A 12,221-nucleotide genomic window follows, 5' to 3' on the forward strand; every position below is an offset into this window, starting at 1 on the left:
GTGGTCATAAGTAGAGAACTATCCATAATGCATCTACAAGGCTAAATTGAATTGTTGCAGGGAAGAACCAAATGCACAAGCCAGAAGTGCTGCTGAACGTGGTGCTACTGATGGAAACAAATTATTTCCAGGTTTGATTTTTATCTTATTGTACTGATTTATCAACTAGCAGAATTGACGGTAAGCTTTGCTCATTACTGCAACTTTTTAAAATTGATTCAGAAACTTTATGTGATGCTTTATCAGTCTTGATGATTTCCAATGAGACTGCACTTAGTATTTCATGTTAGCATTCTAATCCCGCTGCATATTATAAGGTAACACCAAAGGCAAGTAGTAGTACCTATTCCTTATTTTCCAGATGTATTACTGGTATAATGTGCTACCTCCTTTATTGCTTACATTTCCAATACAGGGTAGCTATATTTTGATACAACCAAGTGATCACAACATCCAAGAGAAATTCCAATTTCTGCTTCAAAGCCCAATTAAAATATAATTAACATCTCGAGTGTTTGATAGGCCATATCTATATTTGACAGAACCCTTAAAGTAGCAAAAATAAAAAAAAAATCTACCTGCTCTCATTGCCCAAGGGATCATCAGATGACACCAGCTAATTTTTTAAAGCATGTATTAGAAACAAATTTGGGATGCCCTAATCTGCTTGCATTCATTGATTGGTGTTTATCAATTAGGGTTTAACTTTTGTTTGTATGTTTTGCATTTCAATTTTAATTGTATTATTTTGTTTTAAAATAAGGAGTTTTGAGTTTTCAAATGGCAGTATAAACCAATGCAAATGATAAGAACTACACGGTTCATATGTGCAAATAAATTTCTTCATTAGATGAACCAGGTAATGTCTCAGTGTATTTGGAAAGTACTGTTTTCTTGCAACAATTTATTAAACTACTGTATTTTTCGGACCATAAGACGCACGTTTTCCCCCAAAAGTGGGGGGATAAACGAGGGTGCGTCTTATGGTCCGAAGGTGATCCGTATGGCCAGCCCCAACCTCCGCAAGTGGAAAGCAAGGGAGATTGCCAGGAGCACGAATCGGCATGTGCTGAGAAACGCCGATCTCACGCTCCTGCACTCTCCCTCGCTCGGTTTCAGCTTCCCTTGCTACAAGAGAAAGCAGGCTGAAACGGAGTGAGGGAGATTGCCTGGAATGCGAATCGGCTGATCTCGCGCTGCTGCAATCTGCCTCGTTTCAGCCTGCTTTCTCTTGTAGCAAGGGAAGCTGAAACCGAGCGAGGGAGTTTGCAGGAGCGCGAGATCAGCCGATTCGCATTTCTGGCAATTTCCCTCACTCCATTTCAGCTTACTTTCTGCAAGAGAAAGCCGGGCTGCAGGGCCGCCTCCACGGGTACTGCTCTAATGCAGAGAGGGAAGGACAAAGAGGGAGGGAAGGAAGGAAGGGACAATGGGAGAGGGAGAGAAAGAGAGAGGGAGAGAGAGAGGAGAAATAATTTTTTTCCTTGTTTTTCTGCTCTAAAAACTGGGTGCGTCTTATGGTCCGGTGCGTCTTATGGTCTGAAAAATACGGTAATTGCCCATCCTACAAACATTTCACACCAGCAGCCTTTTTAAATCTGAAAACAGAATGTCTCTTTTAATATGAATAATCTATAAAACCAAATTATACTTTTCAGACTTCTGTTAGGTAGATAACCATTTAATCTGGTAATTTACAAACAGGTTGCCTTTAATATCCAACTTTACATTGCAGTGTTACATTACAGTAGGTAGTACAGTAGGAATATGTCTGTATTAGTAAAAGATTTCTTTTTATGGTCCTATATCACACTTTATAGGAAACAGAAATGTAAACATTGCTCCTGCTTACAATGCCACGGTCAGGGAAAATTAAGTTGTTACTACAATATTCAAATAGGTGTAATATACCAAAATCAGAATTTTTATTGGAATTATATTTTAAGACTAAGAAAGTAACTCATGTGTCTTGAATAACTACCGATATGTTTACAAAATGATGTTGAGTCTGTTCAACTCTGAAAAAAATGCTTATTTTCCTACTCAACTCTAACAGTACACACAAGTTTTCAGATACTTTAGTGGCAATCCTACTTGGCTAAGAAGTATCTTTTTAAACATTTTGGGCAATAGATACGTGTCCAGGAAAAAAAACTAAAATGAAGATTATTTTAATTAATATTCGAGATCATTTTAATATGGTAATTTCTAATCTAGGTCCAAATAATATACTTCTTGGAAAATTTTGCTTTATTTAAAATGAAGAGTACCCCACCCCTCACCCCGATCATTTAAGCAAGTCCCATAATAGCTGAAGACAAATGTCTCTAATTTCAAGATGTGTTTTTCAAATGGTGATGCTGGTTTTGAAACTTATGAAATATATAATCAATGGACTGAAGCTGTAGCCCATTGTTTGACATCCGTTGGACAGTTTGGATACAACTGCAAAGCTTCCATAATTTGGCTGTTGTCCAGGAGCAGTTTCATTAGCAAATATTCTTTTTGTACAGAATTAGATGGGCCTTCTACGGGTTTTATCAATTCAAGATGCTGCAAGTGTTCAAAGGCCTAAAAATGAAGTAACACAAGCAAATCATATGTAGATTCAGTCTAAACTATATTTTGTAGTTTAAGAGATAATTCACTAGAAAAGTACAAGGAAAACTAGAATCACAATCCATCTAAGCCTATTTGGTGTCAAAGTCAGCCCTAAATTAAGTTTAAAGTGGGAAGCTACACAAATGCATTAACTGGGCACCAGAGGGCAGTACAATACCAAACATAATGTTCAAATACATATATTCAAATAAGCAGTGTTTCAGCACCAAAGTTTTAGAAAAACCATGTTTAAATGTTAAAGAATCTGGAACATTAATGGAATGTTCTGTGATAATAGAGTAGAAACCAGCTTTTTCTAGAAGAGAAAATATACATACCTTCATGACAACAGGCTTCTCAAAATTGTACACAGTATGCGCTTTCCTCTGAACAAACTTCTGATACTCTGCATTAATAAACATGTATTACGTTACAATTTTAAGGGAACAATGTGTCTTTTAAAAATAACACCTACTATCACCTCACCATGATAAACTATCTGAAAATTGAACGGTTCTCCTTCATAAGTATCATTTAAATGTTTCATAGCAATTATGAGGCACAATTCCAGCACAGACAGACCTAGAAGAGAAAGATGGTAAAAATTAGCACCTTCTGTTTTAAAGTATCTAAAGTATAATTTTGGTGTTCAAATAGAATATGCAGACTTTGGACTTGCAATTATTATTTTATACATGTGATTTGTCATAAGCATTTGGACCTTCAAGGTTATCCTAACAGTTTTTAGTTATTCGAGAATCATTTTACTAAGAAGATGAAAATTGTCTTTATTGATGAAGATCAATGTGGTTTTTACTCAAAAGACAATAGATAATATAAAATATGGATATAAACTCAAGATTGTGCCCAAAAATGCACAAGAATCATATTATAGAAAAGAAACAGCAGGCAAAGGGAGATGGTTAATACAGAGAGTGCTGTTATGGTAGAAGATAAAAATCAAGACTGAGTACAGAGGGATATAGTTTTCAATGGTTTTCCTATGTATAGTTAAGAGAAAGATTTAAGGTAGATAACAGGACATTTGAACTGAACAGCACAAAACAATCTGAATTATGTACAAATGATGATCACATAATTGCCAAACTGTATAAACTTTTGTGAAAATTTGAAATGGAAGAATAACAAGTGAAAGCATATAATAAAAAGGGCTAAAAACTTTGGACATAATATATTGATGGAATAATGGAAAATACATGGCTAAACGGGCTGAAATCGATATTATAACCTGAAATACATGACTGCAGAAAAATTATCTAGAATTTATAAAGGTATATCAAATCTATGTTGGAAATGTAGTAAATGTGAAGGCTTATCTGAATTCAAATACAGTAATAGAAAGATTTTGTAATATTCAGTTGAAACCAGAAATTTTCTTGCTTGAAATAATGGACACACAATTAGAAAATGGAATATTATTTTTATATATGGTAACTGCTACGAAATTATTATATGCTCAAAAATGGAGACTCTGAAATATCCACAACGGAGAATGGCTAGTGAAGATGACAGAATTAGTTAGCACAGAATGTAAAATTGACTTGTCTGATTGTAGAAAAGATAATAACCTTTATAATGTTTCCTTTTTCACCCTTCTCTATTTTTTTCTTTGTTACTTTTCTTTTTCACTTTCAACTTTTGCATTGCTTGTATTCTCTTAACATAGCTATCTATGCCTGTGTGTCTCTGTGTGTATGAGGTGGGGGAGAGAGTTATCTTAAGAGTTGGAGAAAAACCCTGGTTTAGTAAGCCTACTCATCAAGCTTCAAAACAATGGAGAAAACATGCTTCTATGGTGGATGTTTCTACCCACATAATTTTATGCTTGCATATAAATTATGTAATAATCACTTCCTCCTTTAATGTTTTACAGGTATTCCTTTGACTTACAATCACAACTGAGCTTAAAATTTCTGTTGTTAAATGAGATATTTGTTAAGTGAGTTTTGCTCTATTTTATGACCTTTTTTGCAAACACTTAAGTAAATCACTGCAGTTGATAAGTTAGCAACTGAGTTGTTAAGTGAATCTGGCTTCCCCATTGACTTGCTTGTCAGAAGGTCGCAAAAGGGGATCACGTGGCCCTGGGACACAGATACCAGGCAACGGTCATACATATGAACCAGTTGCCAAGCATCTGAATTTTGATCACATGATCTTGGGGATGCTGCGGAGGACATAACTGTGAAAAACAATCGTAAGTCACATTTGTACCTCTGAACGGTCACTAAACGAACTGTTGTAAGTCGAGGACTACCTGTACTGAACATTTATACATTTTTTTTTCAAATATTATCTTACCATGCACAATATTTGCTTTTGTGTCCATTCTGCAGAGTTTACTGACTTCCAGGAAGTTAGAGACACGAATGTAAGGGTGGGAGGCCGTTATATTATTTGAAGCAAGCATCTGCAAATAGAAAATATTTTTCATTCCAAAACAAAAATCCACAATTTCTCACAAAATGTAATAATAATCAGAATATTACTGCAGGAAAGAGGTGCACTAATTCTTTGTTGCTTGGAATAAATACTGTATTTTGGACTTGCCCGAAATAGGAGAAATCAGGAGGTGGGAGTACTCTCCAAGAAGGAAAATTCAAGCTTCCTAGCTAAGATGACCTGATCAGGGATCAACAGTATCTGCTTGGCATAAAACCGAGTCGTGTCATGTAAAAATCTTGTGGTGCAGATTTAGATGTTTTGCTCAGGCTTATTAGGACTTGTCGTTTTTGGATGGAATTGAGGATGGCAGCCTGGTCCCATCACACCATCTCTTTATTGAGGTTGGGTGGTAAATAGCACTCAACGTGGACTACCATATCGTATTATAAATGAGCAATAAAACCTAATAAAATCACCAGTAAAATAAAACTTATTTCCAATAAAATCTTCTGAGCGGTGTCTCTTTGTTCAGAGCACATTCAACCAGTTTTTTCAATTCTGCAGCCAAATTGCAAGTCCTAACTGAATACAGGAATAATGACATTTTTTTAAAAAATCCACAATTTTATGCTTGCAATAGATTCATCACAAAAACCTTATGCTCAGACTCAGACAGGGGCTTAATTGGAATACATTCCATTGTTCTTAACTTTCCATTGCATTAATTTAAATTATTTTTTCTTCCCTGAAAATTACTTCTAGGTTTTCGCTGTAAAGATTATGAGAATTTTAAAGAAAAATATATATCATGTTTGCAATAGTGGCGACCATACAGCCAACCAGAGCACCGACCCTCAACCAACCCCCGCAAGCCCCTCCCCACCAGCAGTTCACCTCCCAATGACCCTGACCTGATGTAACCTCCCCATCACAAGACCCATCATCGGCCTCTCACCAATGACTCACACCTGACCCATCACAAGACCCTCACTTGACACACCCACAACTGAAGCCCTTATAAACAGAAGAACACTGGCATCACCTAAACTCTGCTGAAGAGGTTACCTAGCCTGCTAACCCCTTCATGGATTACTGCCTTGTCGTGGCGAAGGGGCTTGCGTAACTCAATGAAGCTATGAGCTACACCGTGCAGGGCCACCCAAGATGGACAGGTCATAGCAGAGTTCTGACAAAATGTGATCCACTGGAGAAGGAAATGGCAACCCACTTCAGTATCTTTGCCATGAAAACCCTATGGACAGTACCACAAGGCAAAACGATAGGACGCTGGAAGATGAGCCCTTCAGGCGGAAGGCGTCCAATATGCTACAATGGAAGAGCAGAGGGCTAATAGTAGTAGCGCCAGAAAGAGTGAAGCGACTGGCCCAAAGCCGAAGGAGGAAAGTTATGGTAAATCTAGACAGCATACTAAAAAGTAGAGATATCACCCTGCCAACAAAAGTGCATATAATCAAGGCTATGGTCTTCCCAGTTGCAATGTATGGCTGTGAAAGTTGGACCATAAGAAAGGCTGAGCGCCAAAGAATTGAGGCCTTTGAACTTTGGTGCTGGAGAAGACTCCTGCGAGTCCCTTGGACTGCAAGGCGATCAAACCGGTCAGACCTAGAGGAGATCAACCCTGACTGCTCTTTAGAAGGCCAGATCCTGAAGCTAAAACTCAAATACTTTGGCCACCTAATGAGAAGGAAGGACTCATTGGAGAAGAGCCTAATGCTGGGAAAGATTGAGCGCAAGAGAAGAAGGGGATGATAGAGAATGTGGTGGCTGGATGGAGTGAGTGAAGCAGTAGGCATGAGCTTAAATGGACTCCAGAAGATGGTAGAGAAGGCCTGGAGGAACGTTGTCCATGGGGTCGCGAGGGGTTGGACACAACTTTGCAAATAACAACAACAAAAGCCTGGTAACGATACATTTGGAATGAACCTTCATCCTTATTTATCATGTATTGGTTGTAAACTTTAGCATAAAAATCAGATTTTTTTCAGCAATAATACTTTTTCCATTATCAGAATTGCTAGTTTATTTCTTGATTAGAAATAAGAAATTAAAATACTAATAGCTTACCAGCAACATGAACAAACACCGCAGGTCTTTACTATAATAAAATTGATTTTGTAGAATATCTTGAACTTTTACGTCTTCTAGAAGAGACTAAAATTAATTTTAAAATAATTGTTCAAATTACACTCTACTATACCTTTATACAAAGAGTAAAGATTAAGAGTTGTTTAATTTACATCAAAACATATAAGATTATGTATCAAAAAATCTAAGAATACATATGTATCAGTAACACAGATATGCATTACTAAAGAGAATGGTATACAGTAGTCCTTGCTTAATAATCACTCATTCTGCATCCATTTGAATTTGCAATGGTGCTGAATAAGAGATAGTTACAACTGGTTCTTGTATTTACATCCAATACAATATCCCCAAGGTCACATGATTACATTTGTGACCTTTGTTGGCTTCCTACAAAATCAATGGGGAAGCTATCAGAAGATTGCAAATGGCAACCATGCGGTGTCCTGACTTAACATCCTGTAGTGATTTACTTAACAGCAGCAACCAGAAGTACCAGAATTTCTGCAGAAATAAGTGGCAGTCACATGTGTACATGATTGACAACAGTATCACTTAGCGACAAAAATTCTGGTCTCAGTTACCATTGTTAAGTGAGGACTTTCTGTAATCAGTTTTAGAAAATCTAAACCAATTTCATAACCCTTTTTAACTCTATCAGTTATAAATTATTAAAATGCGGCTGCATTTCGGATTAAGGCAACTGAATGAGCAAGTTATTTTCCACAGAGAGGATAGAAAGGGAGAAATTTAGGCGGAACCACTTTTTATAATATCCTGCTCTATAACAATAGCGCTGCTTTACTTTTTATTTAGCTGTAAAGGGGTTTGTTTGTTTTACAAATGTCTTAATGATCACCATGAGAATGGAACATTGTTCATTTATTTCCCATATTTATTCACTCAGCAATCCTGACAGGCTCTGAGAATGACCCAGGGCCAAATGCACATTTAAATACAATGGTTTTATTTTTAAGGGCACTGTGAGGCCAAGAAAAAAACAGGATACATTCCAGACATAAACAAGGAACAAACAGTGGTTTATGACAGCTTAGGCTTATGCAGAAAGCCCAGGTAGAAAGATGTAAAAACTTTCAATGATACTACCTTAATGACTAACAAAAAGCTAAAATGTCCAGGACCAGTTTCCGAGATTCTGAACAGTGTTCCTAATTCTTGCATCAAAACTCCTGAATGAAATTGGTTATGAAACTGACTTGCTGGACACTACCTTGCTCTACGGTGCTTGATGGCAAGGTTGGAGCCATCTGCCACCTCTCGAATAGGGTAATCCAAAATTGGGCGGGGGGAAACCAACACCCTCCTCCACTAAGTCAGTCCCATTGCTTGGGCCACGTTCCATAAACTTCACAAAATAAACTGATGTTCCAGGAACAGAGCACGGTTGTGAATCCATAGCATCTTTCAGCATGCCTGCTTTGGGTATTCTGCTTTGCAATAGCTCCTTCTGAAAATTCACCAATGATGCTTACAAGATGGTTCCTTCTTTTGAAAACTCCTATGGCCCCTGGAATATTCCTCAAAAACATATACGGTAAAGTTGTAGCCTTCTCTGTTGTAATTATTTCAGTCAAAAAAAAACTTGAATTAAAGGCTCAATTATGAACGTTTATCTCATAAGTAGTAAGAAGCAATTTTGACGACAGACTTCTCCAATTAGAGTTATCATTATTACTCCTTATTTTCACTTATAAAATATATTGGTGTATTTGGGAAAAGGTGTGGCTGAATCAAAGGAGAAAAGATATCAATGCTGCTCAATTCTCCTATAAATCCATACTTATTTAACCAAAATAGAATGGCCATTAGGCACATAATAGGTTCTATTCTAAATTGGAAAAAAGGCACACTTGAATATAAAAAAGTGAAACTCATGAACAATATGAAGATATGGGATTGCCACAATATATATAATTTAAAACAAAGATATCTTTCCCGACATGCTGAGTCTGTTGTATTAATGTCTGCAAAACTGCAATTTCATTGTGTAACTAAGGCGTGTAAGAATGAAATCATATAAATTATGTTTTAATAGTTTCAGGAATACATGAGGGAGTTACTAGCGAAAAATTAAATTTTAAGGCAATTGTTTAACCATTTAACAATTGCTAAATAAATTACTTAGAATGTAATCCATCCCGTTAGCTGTGTTTTAAAAGTGGCCTCTCAGGGTATATACTAACTATTCTAAGACTTGGCATTTTGTGTCCAATTTCAAAACTCAAAACTTTTAACCAGTATCTGGGTCTGTAGATAAACATCTCACTTAAAATGTATCTTGCTTAGGGAATGTTATGAACCAGATTGAAAGGGAGCTGAATAAGTTTATAATGACTCATTGCCTGAATGACTCATTCTATTGCTTCAACTCCACATAGCGCAGAAGCTCTGAGAAGTTTAGCTGAAGAGGCAGACAGAAGTGAAACATTCATGATTAACATGTTCATGGTGGCTATAGTTAAACTTATAGGACTATGCGCATCTTTTGAAAGAGATATTTTAAACTGGCCGGAACAAACATCTCCCATCAAATTAATAAAGCAGCCATATCTTTTCCAGGGCTCAGGGGGCTGCTTTATACTTTATACCACTGACACATTATATGTGGCTGCACAGCTGCTTCACAAAACAATGAAGTGCAAAGCATCTCTGTATAGTCTGGTTAGGCATGAAAGCCCTCTGGATGACTTTGGCCTAGTCCAGGGGTAGGCAACCTTGGCTCTTTTATGACTCATGGACTTCAACTCCCAGAATTCCTGAGGAATTCTGGGAGTTGAAGTCCATGAGTCATAAAAGAGCCAAGGTTGCCTACCCCTGGACTAGTCAGTGCCTCTCAACCATCTCACAGGGTTGCTGCTGTGGGAAAAAGAGAATGAGGAGGGAGTATTATGCACGTTTGCCACTTTGGGCAAATCCATCCTCCTTCTTTGCTGCTTCTTTTGGTCCTCAGAAAACTATAGAATTCCAAAAAAATGGACAAAATGGCACAAATACCTCCCAAGGGAACTGTTCTTGGATCCAGGTTGGCTGTGCCAATTCTCCAATCATATATAAAAGCAACGTACTCATTAAATCACACAAACAAAAAAACATAATTCTTGGAAACAAGAATGTAAACTTGTCAATGTTATTTCTGTCCCAAGTTTATCTGGGGAACCTTCAGGAGGCAATTCAACTCCTTGTTACACCTTTATTTAAATTACCTGTATGTGTCTATTCCACTTCTGGATAAAGGACTTTTCTGGAAATTCTGGAGGAAGGGACAATTGTTCTTTACAAATATTTAAATATGTTTTAAAATCAAAGGAATTCATTAAGTATATTTGCCGGTGGGAAAATCTTGACTTCACTCTTTTCTCCATGAGTTCTAGAATATCCTAATAAAAGATTACAAATACAGTTTTCGATTAGCATTTAGTCCACCTATATCGGATATTTAATGATAAAGATCTAATGCTATTATTCTGCAGAGCTCATAAATTTCAAAAATAGCTCTGAATAAAACTCAAGATGTTTACAAATCAAACTTCTAGTTCATCTATAAATTCAGCTAGATACCATAAAATATTAAGAGTTTGCAACAAGTTTTAAATGCTCAAGTTTAAAATAAATCGAACACTCATATGCTGTAAACTAGAAGAACTATTTAAATCAAGCCACCATTGCCCATCTAGCCTAACATTCCATGCCCCAGAGATGATAAACAGATGTTTTGAAACAGCTCACGAACAAGGACAGAAGGGATGTAGTCCCATGCTCAGAATAATACGGGGTTTTTCAATTCATCTTGTTTGAACGATTTCGCTTTCGGTAATTGGTTTCACTTTATGTGTTACTTTTCCAAGCCACTGAGTGGGTTAGCAAGTATCAACAGAAGATAAGATTTGTAGCTCAAGGTTGAACTGTGGAATCCTTGGTGTTCTCTGAGCTTGGTTCTTTTCTTGCAGATGTTTCATTACACAACTAGGTAACATCGTAAGTAGTAGAAACCCCATTCCCTTCTATCACTGAAGATGTTACCTAGTCGGGCAATGAAATAGCTGCAAGAAAACCACCAGGCTCAGAGAGCACCAAAGGCTCCATGGTGTAGCAAATAAAACAACGTAAGAACTACCTGTGTGAACTTTCTTTTGTAGACAGTTTTCAAAATTCATCAGGAAGAAATCTTAAGCCAGTAGCAAGTGAAGTACTTCTGGCTATTATATTCATCCACTGTTATGGGTGAAACAGTTTCCTACACTTAATAACTGAAACCAATTCACAACTCCTGAAAGCATCTTTACTTGCATTTACAAGTAGTCCTTGACTTACAACCGTAATTGATCCTGGCAAATACCATCGTAATTCGTGTTAGTCATAAAGCAGGACATCATATGCCAACTCAATTTTATGACCTTTTTTGCGGCAGTCATTAAGCAAATCTGTTGTCTGCAGCCATGTGACCACCAGGGTCCTGTAAAAAGCCATAAATGCGGCCAGCACTGAGCACTCAAAATACAGTCACATAACTCAAAATTAAGTTTTGGGGTTTTTTGGGGGGTGGGGGGAATCCATCGTCACTTTGAACAGTTGCTAAGGCACCCGTTGTAAGTCAAAGACTACCTGTAATCAAAACCAGAAATCGTTTTGGTAGTGAGTATTTGAACTTGCAGACTCTGAATGACTTACAGGGAAAAATACTGTATCGTCTTACCAGCCTACAAGTCAGACCAATAACAGCTATAGGTGTCTGGGCAGATTGTGATATATCCAAAAGGTTATAGAGTAACGTTTGATTCTTATGATGGACAAACAAATCAAACTCATCTAGAATGAACAAAATAGGGCAACTGTGGTCACGATCTCCTAAAACATAAAATCAAATTAGTATGTATTAAAACTTTCAGGAAACATCCTTAACGTTATTACATTCATCTGCATTTTAGCTTACTCTAGAATCTGGATGTTAAGGAAACCTCTGTATAAGTGACTGAGATGTTGATTATTTACTATATAAATAACTTTTAAGTAGTACTTGTACACTCTATATAATTAATCAACATTTTTCCCCTTTATTGTTGAATAAAGCACTGGGTTCTGTGACAAGC

General features: G+C 36.9%; 1 protein-coding gene across 2 annotated transcripts in view; it reads right to left on the minus strand.

Annotated features, from left to right (window-relative positions):
- Positions 1 to 1,589: 1,589 nt before the first annotated feature.
- The window catches only part of ORC4 (origin recognition complex subunit 4), a 30,402-nt gene continuing 19,770 nt past the window's right edge, over positions 1,590 to 12,221 (minus strand). For both annotated transcript variants that reach the window (XM_081344896.1, XM_081344897.1), the window contains exons 8-14: positions 11,828 to 11,979; positions 10,338 to 10,511; positions 7,093 to 7,179; positions 4,924 to 5,032; positions 3,088 to 3,183; positions 2,940 to 3,007; positions 1,590 to 2,571 (exon numbers count right to left, since the gene is read on the minus strand). In XM_081344896.1, the coding sequence (XP_081201022.1) occupies positions 2,389 to 2,571; positions 2,940 to 3,007; positions 3,088 to 3,183; positions 4,924 to 5,032; positions 7,093 to 7,179; positions 10,338 to 10,511; positions 11,828 to 11,979 (869 nt within the window). In that variant the 3' untranslated portion in view covers positions 1,590 to 2,388. The remainder of the gene's footprint in view (positions 2,572 to 2,939; positions 3,008 to 3,087; positions 3,184 to 4,923; positions 5,033 to 7,092; positions 7,180 to 10,337; positions 10,512 to 11,827; positions 11,980 to 12,221) is intronic.

The sequence above is a fragment of the Vipera berus genome, assembly GCF_964194415.1.
Source record: "Vipera berus genome assembly, chromosome: 1".
Classification (NCBI taxonomy): Eukaryota; Metazoa; Chordata; class Lepidosauria; order Squamata; family Viperidae; genus Vipera; species Vipera berus.